Raw genomic sequence first — 16141 nt, forward strand, 5'->3', positions numbered from 1 at the left:
CACTGACATGACAAAATACTTAATTATTTATCAAATGAAATTTATGTGTTATACATACAGCGTTATGCCTGCAGCCCAGAAGAGGGCACCAGATCTCATTATAAATGGCTGTGAGCCACCATGTGGTTGCTGAGAATTGAACTCAGGACCTCTGGAAGAGCAGCCGGTGCTCTTAACCTCTAGACCATCTCTCCAGCCCCTCAAATGGAAACTTTTATCAAGCAGATTTTTAACAAAACAAATTCAAAAGGTCAGAATTCAGAGTTTTATTGTCAACAAGAAGAGGAATTCTTTCCACTCAGTTGAACAAAGCCATGTGTACTGGATTTAAAGTAATTTGGGTAACTAGTAGCCATGCTGTGGTGTCTGCTACACTCAGCAGAATATTTACATTGTAACATTAATTATACATAAGTATACATTCTACTTCATGCAAATTTATACAACATAATCATAAGTATTAAGTTTGTGTTTCAACTTAGAACAAGGTATGAATTTAAAAAGTGGTGTGTTAAATGAAATGTTAAAATGACAGTCTAGATAAAGCTTAGTCAGTCCAAACAATGCATTAGGTATTGTGCCCTTCCCAGCCTTGAGCTGACTGAACAGGCCTTGCTTGCCACAGAGGACCTTAACATCTAGGTGAAGTCATCTGCTTTGTTTACACTTAGAACTTCCTACAGGACCTTAACACCTAGGTGAAGTCAGCCACTTTGTTTACACTTGCAACTTTCTACAAGAACTCAGAACAGACTGCCAGCTGAGCCTGTTTCGCAACATTATCCAGCTGAAACAAAAGGATGAATTCGGGTGGGCTTCCCCTATATAAACGCAGTGCTGAATATTAAACTTTGAGTCTTGATCAGAACCTTGTCTTGGCTTCATGTTTCTCTCGGTCCCCCCCCCCCGACCCCCCACTGTCTCTTTTTCATTTCCAGCCCCTCTTTCAGGTAAACCCAGTTCATCCATGGCCGCTGGACAGCTACAAGTGTATCATATAAATCATATGTATTCTCATAGGAAAGAGTCATCTATTAAATTTGTAAATGTTCTACTTCTTGAACAACAAACCTTTGGTGGTAGCCTAGTTTAATAATTCATTCATCAAGGGCATTGGGTTATTTCCTGTTTTTTCAAACTTATTGGTGTTATTTATCTTTCCTTTTTCTCTCCCCATGCATTACCCTTCCTTTCTAGTCATCTTCACCCCCATTTTCCTTTTATCCTCCCACTTTTTGATTGTCCCTCTGTTATCCCATTATCCCTTTCCCCATCCATCTTCCACTCTGCCCATCTCTATCGTTCCTTCTCTCCCCATCACTTCATACTGTTTCTACTTTCTTAGATTGTTGCATGCATATACACATGAGAGACATAACTGATAGATAAGTAGGTAGACAGAAGACAGACAGACAGACAGATTACATAATCCGTGTGTCCAGAGATGGCCACTTGGGATTGGGCATCCTGTGTGGGAGCTCATCCTTGAAAAAAAAAAAAAAACTGATGTTCTATCTGCAGCCATTGACCACTTGTATCATAATTCTTTGGATACTTCAGGTTATATACTCAAATCTAAAGATCTGGAACTAGGATCCACAATTAGGAGAGAACATGCAGTGTTTCTCTTTCTGGATCTGGGTTACCTCAGCCTATTTTCCAGTTCCATTTTACTTGCAAATTTCATAATTTCATTTTTCTTTACAACTGAATAAAATTCCACCATTTATGTATACTCACTTTTGTTATTCATTCATAAAGGACATCTGGGTTATTTCCATTTCCTAGATATTGTGAATATAGTAACAGTGAAGCTAGTTGAGCAAGCATTCCTGGAACTGAATATTGAGTATTTGAGAATATACCAAAGAATGATATAGTGGGTGATATGGTAGAAAAGCCTTTGACAAAATCCAACATGAGTTCATGACAAAAGTCCTGAAGAGAACAGGGTTGTATGAACCATACCTCAACATAATAAAGTCTATATATGACAATATCATAGCAAATATCATTTTAAATGGAAAAAGACTCAAAGCAATCTGAAGAATGAAAAATTATAAAAATCATTTTTATAGAATATATACATATATAGATGCCTTTTAAGTTCTTTTAGGGACATGGAAAATTTTCTCTGAAACAAGCCAGGCCAGTTCCAGGAACTGGCTGTAAGGAGTGAAAGTCATTCAGGTGGTAAAAACACAATGACAGGACTGTGGCTTTACAGCTGGAGCTAGTGAGAATAAATAGTTGATAAATGACAAGGTAGGGCAGTGACTTGGTTGTTAGGAGCCATGCTGCGTTTGCTGAAGTAGCTATACGCTCGCCATTATAAGATGGCGCTGGCTTCCTGTTCCTGGTTCTTCTTGGCCTTGGTGTCTGCAGCTGTGCGCACTCGTAGGCGCGAATTTTCCCGCTGATAGTACTATCAGTGGATATGTAAATGAGACCCCAGTCTGTAAGCCAATGAGGACAGATCATGTCTCTTTGATAGTATATAAGTCAGTACATTCTGGGGCTTGGGGTCCTTCCTTTGTTCTCCATCTTGCATCCTTCTAACTAAAAGAGCTGTAACAATAAAAGACGCTGTCAGAAGAATCTTGAGTGTGACGTGCTCCTTATCGGCGAGGTAGCGTGTTGCACTTGGTGAAACCACATTTTTGAGAAAATGATTGTACTGGGTAATTTCCATGGCCATTAACCTTTTAGGGTAGGTTTCTTTGGAATGTATCACTATTCTCATGTTATGTATCCTTGGCAACCTCTTACCCCCTCCCCACTCCTCTGGTTTGTGGTTTTGCTCTTTAAAAGACCCCGGTACCCATCACACAGGGCCAAACCTTGCTTGCTCTTGTGAGAGAGCTTGGGGTTTGACCGCCGGCCTATTTCCCTAATAAACCTCTGCCGTTTGCATCCAGGTACGGTGTCTTGCAAGAGTTCTTGGGTGGCCGCGATATCCCGAGGCTTGAGTAAGGGTCTCCCTAATTTGGGGGTCTTCCTGTGGGGGCTCGTCCGGGATTTGTGACCACCCTACTCTGCAAGAACCCCAACTGGGAGGTGAGGGAACACCGCGGTTCTCTTCTTGTCTTGTGTCTGTTCGTTCGTCTGAGCTGTTCTGTTCTGGTTTCTGAAAAGTTCACTTGTGGTTTGGTTTGGCAGTCGTTTCTGTCTTGTAAAAGACAGCAAACCGTTTCTGTCTCAGGTAGAGACAAACGGGTGACTGGCAGATGTGCCAAGGATAGTCACCGCTGCTGCACCCCAGGAGACGTCCTGGGAGGAGAGTTTGGGGTCACAGGGACACCTGGGATTCCCATTGGGTGCCGGGGAGGATGGTGGTCCTCTTGGTAGAGGGGACGCACTCCCGGCCGTCTGGTTTCTTTTTCTAGAGTGGTGTTGGCACTCACGTTATGACGGGTCTTAGTTGGTGTTTTTGTGTGTCTATTCTGCTTGTATCCTGTGTGTAACAATGAGACAGTCTTTCTGCAACCTTTCTTTGCCATCACTGCATGGCAGAGCAGCTGAGCAGAGCACCATGGCCACTTGCAGATCAGGTCCAGGGCCTCAACGTAGGGGACACGCCCGCCCTGGTGGCCCTGGGGATCGGGCTGGCCAGAGTGGCAACCCCAATGGGTGGTGGCGACCCCTCTTCTGCCGGTGAAGCCCCCACCACGCCGGCAGCTGCACTCGAGCCACCCCGGTACTGAAGCCAGAGTACATGCAGGTCTTCTGCCCGCTGTGGTCTGAAAGGCGAGACGAGTTCCCAGCCTCCCACCAATGATAAATTGAGGTGTGGGCGGCAGAGCGGGCTGCGAGTACAAGCAGGGCGGGCTGCGAGTGATTGATGAGCGTGTGGGGGTGAGCTATCTGTGGTTTTTTTGTTGTTGTTGTTGTGCCACCCATGGCAGGGGTGAGCTTTCTGTGTTTTATGTACCACCCATGAGAGGGGTGAGCTATTTGTGTTGGTTTTTTATATGTGTGTGTCTTTTCTTGGCAAATCATCTGTGTGTTAGCTGTTAATCTACTGTGTTAAACATCTTGAGTTAAGAATAGGTAACATGATTGCCAGCAGAGAGAGGAATGAAGCTGCCGGTACAAGAATACAGCTGCAGAAAGGCGGGCAGGTCCTTTAATAAGGGGCAGCTACCTCGGTTTGTGCTCGCAGTTCGTGTTCCTACAGCCCGCCTACCGCATGTAGGGTATACTCCAGGTAACAGCACATGGAGGGTGCCCTCACCCAGCCCGCACTTGGCGGGCGACAACTCGTGGTTCCCCAGCACAGCAACAGCGTGCAACAGCTACCTAGTTTGGTATTCCTGGCTGTACTGGGTACCTTGAGGTCACTAGTGCAACAAATCGGCGTTTTCCACCTGCCGCCTATGAAGATAGATGAGAACCCAGGTGATAAAAAAAGAAAAAAACCTGGCAGTGGAGCCAGGACAGCTAGACAAACAGCCGCAGCAAGATTGTTCACCTGAGAGTTAATTATTTTTTAAAAAAAGAAAGAGAGAAGAACTGGTTAAAACTGCTTACTTAATTTAGTTTAAAACTTACTTGTGAGGCAGTCTTGATTTACACAAGAAAAACTGATAATTCGCCCTGCTCTGTGGCTAGGAGAAGGGCACCAGCAGAAAGCAGAAAAAAAAAGGGGCCAGCAGTTTTTTAGCTTCTGTAATAAGAAAGTTGATAATGATTTTTCCCAGTTTAATAAGTAAAGGAGTGCTTTTTTCTAAAATTACAGCTTAAAAGTTATAGGCTGCCCTGAGTCAGAAATATATATATTTCAGTTTTGATAAATTTTCTAGCCATTACTGTTTGAGTCAGTTTCATTATTTATATGAGATTTTCATTAAGATTTGGTTCAAAGATGAGAGTTTTAACAAGATAAAATTGAAGAAGTGGTGAAGACTTGTGCTCTTATGTTAGACATAAAAATGTTTACTTTGTTGTTCTTGTTGTGTATCACTTCTACCAAAGTTTCTATTTTGTTAAAAGTTAAATTCAAATAAGTATCAAATGTAACTCAAGTTGCCTTTTAAAAATTGTTAATACTGTGTGAACCTTCAACATCTTAATAGTCCTTACTGTGAAATGCTATAGATAAGGCTATTCATTCTGATTTGGTTTCTTTCTTAGAGCTTCGGAGGTGAGCTTACATTACACCTGTGGACAAGGTACTGTTTGCAGACTGAATTAGGTTATGGTCTCTAGTGTGATGTGAACAGCAGTCATGCAGCCTCACAAATGCATCAGTCTACACAGAGTTCAAAGCAATAAATAAGGTAAAAGCCTTTTCTCCACAAGACCCTTGTAGGTTCTGGTCTTCAGGAGTGAAGCCTCAGACATGGGGACCCCATCAATTGATCAGGCCGTGGTCAGCAGTGGGTCAATTCGGACCAGATGTGACTGAGACCTTCATGTGACAGAAGGTAAGGGACACCCAAAGGCCCACGCCAGATCCCGCTGATAGATCTTGAGAGAGAGGGTTACATGAGTCCCCACTAATTTTGATCAGGACACATGAGGTTAAGCAGAGATCAGATAAGTTACCCACAGCCTTTCTAGATTAGCTCATAGAGACATTTTGTCAGTGTAGACAAGGCTCCAGAGGCTACAGAGACTACAAGATAAGTCATTGAAAGATTTAGGAAGTATACTACATATTAAAATTATTGATGGTAATAGCAAGTGAGAGAAGATTTAAAAGAAAGGAATAGAGAAGAGGAATAGAGAAGGTTTAGTGTAAGTCTAGAAGAAAAGAATAGAGAAGAAGAATAGAGATCAGTTGCTGTGAGTCCAGAGGAATAGAGAGGAATAGAGGAGACTAGAGAGAGGTGAAGAAAGAGAAAGGTGACAGGAAAGAATTTACAGAAAGCAGAAAAAAAGGGACTCCAATCAAAGAGAGATAAAACTCTTTGAAAAAGACCAGTGTGCGCATTGCAAGTAAAGGAGCCAGCTTCAGGGCCCAAGAGGGCCCTAACAAATAGAAGCCAGGGCCAGAAAATCCCAGGCCTCAAAAAACACCCCAAGTGGCGAAGATAACAGCTCTGTGTAAAGACGGCTATTGAGATAGATGGGGCCACCCAACTTTTGATAGACACAGGGGCTTCCTCCAGACCAATGGGTCAAAACGTATTCATGGACTACCCGAAAATGGTGGACTAAGAGATGGGCTGGGTATCCCATTCATTTATGGTCATCCTAGGCTGCTCCTATCCCCTGTCTGGTTGAGGGGATACCCCCTAGGATGGACATCCAGATACAACACTTCCTGGGCTGCAACTAGCTGACAAGAATTCAACGGATAGAAGACTGACTTCAGCCAGGAGCCGAGGTAACCTGCTTTACAGACGGGAGCAGTTTTCTCCATGCTGGTCAGAGACAAGCCAGCGCTACTGTGGTGAACACAAATGTCATCTGGACTGACTCCCCCACCCCTGAGATCATCGGTGCAGAGAGCAACCTTGGAACCTGGGGTCAACAAGCAGGTATGCTTTTGCCACAGCCCATGCCCGCAAGGCTATATGCCAAGAGAGGAAAACCCTGATGAAACCAGAAGCTGTAAATATTTGTTGCCCAGGACACCAAGGGAGGAGACTCCAGCCTGAGGCAATAACCGGACAGATCAAGTGGCTTGATACAGAAGCCCTCCCAGGTTTGGGGCCTAAAATAGACAATGGCGCACACAAGAAGGGAGAACTACACTCCCCAGAAAGCAAAGGATTTACCAGGCTAAATACACAGATGGACTCTTAAGATATGAGTGCAACCAAGCAGCCAAGAGACTTAAAGCGTATAAGGGACCTTAGGTTTTGAGCCAGAGAAATAATAAGACTTAGAGTAAATAAGAAATACCTAGGAGAAAACAGCCTAGAATAGGGACCTTCCCGAGGTTTCAAGTGTCCTAGGTAATTAGATCAGAGAGCAGTTTTAAGGTAAGTCAGGAATTGAAGATCCACTGTTTATATTGTCTCCAAAGCTCAGGACAAGTAGAGAGAATATACAGAACCCTAAAACTAATTGCCCTCCGGAACTGGCGCTGGCTAGAGTGTTCCCTTGTCCTTGTTCCATACCCAGAATGTCCATTTTGTGTGAGAAATGATTTTTCAGGCTACTAAAAGACTGTTCCTGGTGCTGTGGACCATCCGAACTCCTTGAAGTTCACCATCACCACCTGTGACTGATGCCAATTGGAGAAGATCCAGATGCCTGAACAACCCCCTACTCTTTAGCTCAAGGTCTTCTGCTATTCTACAAGGCTAAAGAGCAGCAGGCTTTGACTCCTGAGACCACCCCAGAGGCACAGGGAAAATGCTGCCTTGGAGGGTGGGACTTAGTGTGTATACACCCAAGGTTAAATGACAGCTTGTGATTACAAGATTGAAGTTGAAATGTGAATCTAGAGTTATACAGATTTGTTCCTTTTTGCAATTTCTTTTTATTATATATGTGATTTTATGTGTATGTAGACAGCTATGTGCCACAAAATGTGTAAAAGTCAGAAGACAACTTTGAAAGTAGTTTCCAAAGAAAAAAAAATGTTTTGAAACCCCTAGTCAATAGAATAGGGCCCAAAAAGCCCTGCTAACAGATACTTAGTTCCTAAGATTGATAAATGGTGAGCTTGCAGTCAAAGATTATTGTGTACTTGTCCAGCTAGTTCCCGCAGGTACTCTTGAACTGAGTTTGAGATACACCCTAGACGCTTTTGCAGAGAGCCTATTTTCCTTGACCCTAGCTGTTACATTGAGACAAAGAATGGCTATAGAGACAGGTGCTGCTAAGAGGACTAGACTTACTGTTTCTTAAAGAAGTATGTTGCTCTAAGAAAAGAATGTTAAGGTTAGACCAGAGACAGAAAGATAGAGAGGAACAGCAGAACTGGTTTGAAAGTTGGTTCAATAAGTCCCCTTTGTTGAGAACCCTGTTATCCTCCCTTGCTGGACCTCTTGTGATTTTACTTTTGCTTTTAACCATAGGCCCTTGCATTTTAAATAGATTAGTAACTTTTGTTAGAGAGAGAATAAGTGCTGTTCAACTTTTAGTACTGCGACATCAATATTGGACTTTAGGTCAAGAAAATGACCATTATGATGATACTAAAATCTAAGTTTTTATGATTAAAAACTGTCATTAGAGGAAATGGGGAATGAAGAATGAAAAATTATAAAAATCATTTTTATAGAATATATACATATATAGATGTCTTTTAAGTTCTTTTAGGGACATGGAAAATTTTCTCTGAAACAAGCCAGGCCAGTTCCAGGAACTGGCTGTAAGGAGTGAAAGTCATTCAGGTGGTAAAAACACAATGACAGGACTGTGGCTTTACAGCTGGAGCTAGTGAGAATAAATAGTTGATAAATGACAAGGTAGGGCAGTGACTTGGTGAAACCACATTTTTGAGAAAATGATTGTACTGGGTAATTTCCATGGCCATTAACCTTTTAGGGTAGGTTTCTTTGGAATGTATCACTATTCTCATGTTATGTATCATTGGCAACCTCTTATCCCCTCCCCACTCCCCTGGTTTGTGGTTTTGCTCTTTAAAAGACCCCGGTACCCATCACTCAGGGCCAAACCTTGCTTGCTCTTGCGAGAGAGCTTGGGGTTTGACCGCCGGCCTATTTCCCTAATAAACCTCTGCCATTTGCATCCAGGTACGGTGTCTTGCGAGAGTTCTTGGGTGGCCGCGATATCCTGAGGCTTAAGTAAGGGTCTCCCTAATTTTGGGGTCTTCAAATCCACCTAAAATCAGGAGTGAACCAGGCCTGTCCACTATCCCCACTCCTTTTCAATAAAGTGTTAAAATTACTAGCTAGAGCAATAAGACAAGAGAGGGAAACTGAAGAATACAAATAGGAAAAGAAGTCAAATTATTCCTGCTTGCAGATGTTCAAATAATATACACAGGAGGGCCCATGAATTCCACCTAAAAACTTCTAGAAATGACCAACTTTTTTAGTGAATTAACAGGATACAAAATTAACTTTCAAAACAGCATCCTTTCTTTACACCAATAACAAGAATATTTAGAAAGAAATCATAGACACTCCCATTCACAAGTAGTAAGAAAATTCAGTACCTAGGAATATCTAGGAATAAACCTAACCAAGGATATAAAATAGCTTTACAATGAAATCTTTAAACCTCTACAGAAAGATGTTGAGGAAGACACTAGAAAATGTAAAGACCTTCCATGCTCATGGATTGGTAGGATTAATATTATGAAAATAACTATCTTAACAAAAATAATCTACAGATTTAATGTAATCCCAGCCAAAATCCCCAGGCTATTCTTCACATAATTTTTTTTTTTTTTAAATCAGTTATATATACAGAAGCGCAAATAGCCAGATAGGCAAAATAATCCTGCAACAAAAGAACAATTCAGAAAGGATTACTCTTCTAAATCTCAAGATATATTACAGAACCAGTAATTAAAAAAATAAAAAAGCACAGTGCTGGCACAAAAACAGGCATGTAGATTAATGTTGCTTGGCTAATAATATTTGAGCTTCTTGGATGTTTAGATTGATGTCTTACATCAAATATGATACAGTTTATTTATTTATTTATTTATTTATTTATTTATTTATATGTTCTTTTTTATGTATGAGTGTTTTGTCTGCCTGTACACCTGCATGCCAGAAGAGGAAATCATATCCCTTTATAGATGGTCATGATTCACCATGTGGTTGCTGGGAATTGAACTCAGGACCTCAAGAAGAGCCAGTGCTCTTAACTACTGAGCCATCTCTGTAGCCTTACATTGTGACATTTCTTGAAGACAAATTATTCTGATCAAAGACTAACAGTTCTAATGGAAAAGTCAAGATAATGAAAATGGATTCAAAACAAAGATCTAAATTTAATTCGTTCTTTGAATAAATGGAAGAAAGTAATCAATTAACATATTCCTGAAAATTGTAAAAATAAAATGGCTGCCTCCAAGTGTGAAAATAAACTTTGAAAGCAGCATTGAAACAATAACAAAAAATTCATGGTCAGCAAAGACCACCACCAATTTGTTAAATTTAGTCATAATAAAATATTAAGTCCCTGCAGGGGCAGGGTGACCAAAAATAAAGGCATGCAAGGGCGTGCCCAGGCAAGTCCAAACAAGCCCAAGTGAGTAATGGGCTATCTGGTGTTTACTTCTCTCTCCCTCCCTTTCTGGGAGGTCCAAGTTTCTGCAAGTTCTGCCAGTTCTGCAAGTTGCTGATGTTTGAAATATCCAATCATATGTAACTGCGCCAAATTTTCCCGCTCTCCCCAACCCCTACCCATAAATATCCCAAGTTTCCTGGGTTCTGGGTCGGAACCTCTATCTCCTGCATGAGATATGTTCCAGCCCGAGGGCCCTCGTCATTAAACCTCCTCTGCAATTGCATCAAGATGGTTTCTCGTGTGTCCTTGGGTTCGTGCAGGTCCGGACTTGGGTGAGGGTCCCCTTTTGGGGGTCTTTCACAAGGATCATGGGCCATCAAGGAAAAGAGAGCAGAGAGATTGTTAACAGTGAAAGGTCAGAAAAGCAGAAATGGCTCTCCTGAGTGAAGAGCCAAGCAGCGATGTGAAAGTTCAACAGCTGAACCTAGAAGTCTTAATATATCATATTCCTTCTCCTTGCCTTCCCTGGAGTGGTCTTTGGGTGTCTTCCCTTCTGGCAAGAAAGATGCTTTCTCAGAAGCTGCCTATAAGTCTATATTATCTATAAGTCTGTCTTTTATAGTTAGTTATTTATATGCACAAATACATATAAAAGTGTAAGCACTCACAAAGTTGACCATACACTAAGGAAAAGCAAATGTGACTTTTGCATGTTAGTTACTCAGAGGGAAGCTTTGTGGGAGCCAGCTAGAATCTGCTGAAACCAGTTTTGTTGTTTTTCCTGATCCTCTCCTGCCTCCTGTCAGGTTACCTCATACTCAGCTGCCAAACTTCTTACTCATCTTCATCAGCGTTCCTGGTGTTGGGAAACACTGATTTAACCCCCAAAATCTGTTTTAACCCTAATAATTCTAGGTCATTGGAAGCTGAGGCATGAGGATTGTGATTTCAAGGTCACCCTGGAATGGGTGGCCAGCATGTTTTACACAGTGAGACACCTTTAAAATAAATAAAATAAAACAACCCACAAATAATAAAATAATTAAATATTTTAATGACTCTTCACTGAGAAAAGAGAAGCACAAATTATAATTCTGAATCTGAAATTTACCTTCAAATTCTGAATCTGAAATTTACATTTTGGTAAACAGTCTTTTCAAATACACAAAACATAAAAACAGAAAGTAAAAGGGAAAATAGTTTAATGGAATGAGAGATTGTAACATTACTCTCAGGATTTAAGAAGCAAAGAATAACCACAAGCCACAAGACATGCTAGTAAGCTTGACCTCTAACATTGCTTGCCTGGCATTATGTGGCACTGCTCCATGAAGAGTAAGTTACACACTTGTTACAGTCTAATGTGCCTCTAGGATTCATACTTAGAAAATTACTACATGGTCTGATAGTAGTAAGAGACGCCTTTTAGACTTTGTTAACTGTGAGAGGAAATACTGCAGGCATGGTGGCTATCATCAGGAAATCGGAAAATGAATGTTGAGGATAATATGGGAAAGAGGAACATTCATTCACAACCAGTAGGGGTGCAAATCAGTACAACCAATATGTAAATTGGTTGGGATGTTACTCGAAAATTAAAATTACCATATGACATATCATACAACTCCTGAGTATAGACCCAAAAAAAACTTCATATCCAGGCACAAATTCACTTGCTCATCATTTTTATTGTTGCTATATATTTGTGATAGCAAGGACATAGAACCAGCAGTTGCCCATCCACAGATAAATCAATAATTAAAATGCAGTACATATACACAATGGAATATTCTTCACTTGTAAAGAAATCATGAGATTTTCAGGAAATGTGTGGATTCAAAGAGTACAATATTTAGTGAGGTCACCTAACCCAGAAAGAGCAAACTGCATGTTCTCCCGTATATGAGGAACATAGCCTATAATAATGTATATATGTAAAGAGGGTGTAAATGTGTTAACATCTGCAAAATCCAGAAAAGAGGCCCAATAGTGGGTGATGGGAAGGATGAGGGTGGAAAAAAAGGACAATGGAACATGAAAGGGAAGAAAATCTAGGAGGAGCAACAGGGAGGGGATTGAGACCTTCAGGAGGGGATGTGGAGGAATAAGAACCCAAAAACACACTTCATATTTGAAATATCATAATGTGGGGCTGGGGAGATGACTCAGCAGCTAAGAGCACTGGCTATTCTTCCAGAGGACCCGGGTTCTACTCCAGCACCCACATGGCAGCCTACATTCATCAGCAACTCTAGTTTGAGTGTATCTGTCACCACCTTCTGGCCTCCACCAGAAGGTGGAGCACTAGGTACACACATGGAGCACAGACATGCATACAGGCTAAACACCTGCATTTTAAACACATAAAAAATGTTGTCATAGGACCTAACACTATGATGACTTCTTTTAATGAGACTATATGAAGGGAGAGAGAGAGATGTGCTGGAGCACCTGAAAGCCAGTGGAGGGGAGCAGGTGGAGCAGATATAAAGATAAATTGCTGACAACTGTGAAATTATCAAGGAACAATTAAAACTCTTTTTAAAAATATGAGAGAGGAGCCCTTATGAAGAAAATTAATAACCTTACAAAAGAGGTGCAGAGCCAATGAGATGGTTTGGTGGCTAAAGACACTTGCAGCCCATGCCTGGCAAAAAGCTCTCCAGCTACCATGCAAAGGTGAACTGACTCTATAAAGTTGTCCTCTAATCTCCACATTACAAGTCATGGCATACATGCTCTCTCACACACACACACACACACACACACACACACACATCATGTGCACATATACACAGTGATTCTAAATATGTTTGAGGCTAAAATAAAAGAGTCACAAGGGAACTACATGTATATGAGGGCCCAGGATAGGCCTCCTCTGCTACAGAAAAAGGCAACATCTTGCTCGGCAGAAATAATTATCTACTTAAAAAGAGGTATTTTCAAGCACCAGATCTAAGTTATTAGATCACAAACTTTGATGACAGTTGTCATTAGATTAATTGTTTCATAGCCTGAAAGTGTGTCCTTTGGAAATCATCTTTGGCAGAACCAAAAAAAAAAAAAAAAAGTGACAGGCATAGCTTCCCAACACACCAATGGTGCCACAAGTGTCAAAGGACATCCTACCATTGTGCTTGATCAATAAGCATGATGTCCCTTCTCTGTGCACTACAGCTTTGATGCAATGTCCAAGAGGGAGAAAGCACAGCACCTCTGACAAGAGAGTCAATGCTGTTTTCCATTTTTGAATACTCAAATAGGATGAAAACCATGTGTTAAAACATCTTGGTCTCATTCCTATAGTTGACTGTTTCCTCACCTCTCCCAAACATGCTGTGACACTTTGTCTCTACTTCTCATCCTGAAATGCCATATATTCCATGGAGAAGGTATTCATGTGGCCACGCAACTTAGAAATTTTATTCAAACAGCACTCATGGCACTGACTGGACTTTTCATTTGTGTTTGTGGATCTCTAGGATTAAGATACAGCTAGAATATAATTTGCAATGGCTTCTTGGATAATGATTGAATGACTCGCAGTGACTAAAATACTCACGCATAAGGAGAGCCATGAACCAGAGACACTCACCTGTCTGTTAAGCAGCCATATAGGATATTTCCTACTAACGCACCAGTCAAGAATAGAAACTTAGCTACTGAATCCAGTGACTGAAATTCACACACCAGGTCCCACTGAAAGATATTGAAACCATCAAAATAAGGCATATAGCCTATCGAACTATATCAAAATGCTTCAGCATGTTTCATTCTAGAAGACTCCTGAACTCTTCTCCCATTTCAACACCTTCTGAATCTACCATCCTTGTCTCAGATTAAACACACATAACTTCAGGAATCTTTGCTTAGTAACTAGGGCCTAGATCTTTAGGTTGCACTACTGACTTGTAGACCATGCTAAAAAAAATTCCCAAACTTCACCATATACTGCAATAATTTGAGAACCTTAAAAAATGTTCTGGGTCCCATACCCAAATTCAGCCTCTCATGATAGATAGATAGATAGATAGATAGATAGATAGATAGATAGATAGATAGATAGATAGATGCATGCATGCATACATACATACATACATACATACATACATACATACATAGACAGATAGAGATATAAATTTATATAGGTATAAATATGTTGACAATACTGAAGTTGGAGCCCAGCCCCATTCTACCCTATCACAGAAGGTAAAGTATTGAGACTTTAGAGTGTTAGGGATGGAATCCTGGGCTCATACATGCCACATAGGCATTCAACCAATGAGCCATACTCCCAAACTACTCACTATGGTTTTGTTCAATCTCCTAAATATTTCTTATTTGAAATCAAAGCTGAAAAATAAAAGCCAACTTGTAATATTTGTAACATAGCACATAAATTATTTGCTTAAGCTGATTTGATACATAAGAATTACTTCTTAAACTGTGGTCATCCCCTAGAGTGAAATGATCAGGAGAACAGGTCCCTATCCTTTATTAGTTATCAGACTCATTGAAAATGTTGTACATTTAATAGATAAGTAATCAATATTAGCTAAAAGATGAAATCTAAGCTCAAAGCATGAGTACTATCCATGCTACTGCTAAACACCTGTCATGGATGTATGACAGGAAATGAAGTCACTTACCTCAGTAACAATGGTGGAGAGGAAGGTGCTTTGGTCATACACCCAGCCATCTACACAGGGCTCCGTGTCTGGCTCTGTCACACTGGAGAAGGTGCTATTCAGATGAAGGAGATGCCACTGTGGTTGGATGAAGCGACGACACTTCTCTGGTCTCAGGTTGGAGTCCAGGGGGATAGAGACCCTCAGGAGGTCTTCTTGGCTCAGGATCCCACTGTCATTATCAGAGACAGTGTCATTGTCGAGGATGGGCACCCAGCAGCGGTGATCGGGAATGGCTGCTGTAAAGTTCTCCAATAGAGAATGAGGAGATACTATTATGTTGCAGGTCAAAATGAAAGTCATCTGAAGGATCTGGAATCTCCCCAGGCTGCCAACTTGATTCAGGAGGTCCTGAAATGCCATCCAGGACTAATGGCTATGTCCAAAAGAAAGCACAAAAAATACTGCTCTTATGTGTGCCCAAAGGATTTAGCAAGTTCTTTTTCACTATAGAGTAGATCCTGACCCCTTCTTAGTATGTTCCCTTCCCCTTCTGCATCAGGGCCATAGAGCTGCTATCCCCTAATGACTTCGGTGTTAGGTAGGGAAGCTACTTTCTTTTAGGTCATCAAGGGGAATATTCTGCTGAGTTGTTTTCTGTAAATAATCTGTTAAAGATCTACTTTGTTGGACACTTTGTGCAGTGCTACATAATTACCCATGGACATTGATCTGCAAACTCTCTGAAAGTAAACTGATTTAACCTATTATATAATATTCAGCCTTTACAGATAAGCCTTTACATATAACTTTCCAGACTCAGAAGTTAGGTGTTTTTCACTTTCCTAATCCATGGAAGGAAGTGCTCAATATCCACCTCAGTTAATAATAAAGTTAATGAAAGGAATAAAAAGTTAAATTAACACAAAGGAGGTTCAGCACAATTCTTAGCCTCTGTTACCTGTTCTGTTTCAAGTCTATTCATGCCATGAATCCCGATTGTAAATATATGTTAAGATGGTAGGAAGGTGAACAAGGACAAAGTGTTAGGTCTCAAAGAAACCTGGTACAAGTTTCATTCAGTACCTATGGCTCCTCCCAGCAGTTCTTACCCTGCCCCCATCCTAAACCTCTTCCTCCTAGGGCTTAGGCTTCCATTTTCCTTCCCCCAGGTTCTGATACCTATATAACTCAGCCATTTTGGACATGTAGTCTCTTGGTCTATTGGTGCTTCTTGGTTCCCAGGTGTTCTCTTTGCCCCCCCCCCCAACCTGGTTCAGTCTGCTGCATGCTCAGTTTGGATTTTTCCAGTACCTCTGGCTGTTCTCTCCTTCACATCTACAATAAACCCTTCTTCTCAAGCATACCTTGGAGCAGTCATGTCCTCAGTCTTTTTATTTATTTGG

General features: G+C 41.1%; 1 protein-coding gene across 25 annotated transcripts in view; it reads right to left on the reverse strand.

The window, feature by feature from the left end:
- LOC117720735 (solute carrier family 22 member 19-like) overlaps positions 1 to 15380 on the reverse strand; it is a 110702-nt gene extending 95322 nt beyond the window's left edge. For 24 of the 25 annotated variants that reach the window (XR_013105308.1, XR_013105307.1, XR_013105304.1 and 21 more), the window contains exons 1-2: positions 14757 to 15380; positions 13703 to 13806 (exon numbers count right to left, since the gene is read on the reverse strand). Coding sequence is in view for 2 of the 25 variants with exons in the window: in XM_076916651.1 (XP_076772766.1) it covers positions 13703 to 13806; positions 14757 to 15158 (506 nt within the window). In the remaining 23 variants the exon portion in view is untranslated. The remainder of the gene's footprint in view (positions 1 to 13702; positions 13807 to 14756) is intronic. The other variant, XM_034519383.2, reaches the window with a different exon arrangement.
- Positions 15381 to 16141: the final 761 nt, after the last annotated feature.

Source organism: Arvicanthis niloticus, chromosome 1 (assembly GCF_011762505.2).
Source record: "Arvicanthis niloticus isolate mArvNil1 chromosome 1, mArvNil1.pat.X, whole genome shotgun sequence".
In the NCBI taxonomy this organism is placed as follows: Eukaryota; Metazoa; Chordata; class Mammalia; order Rodentia; family Muridae; genus Arvicanthis; species Arvicanthis niloticus.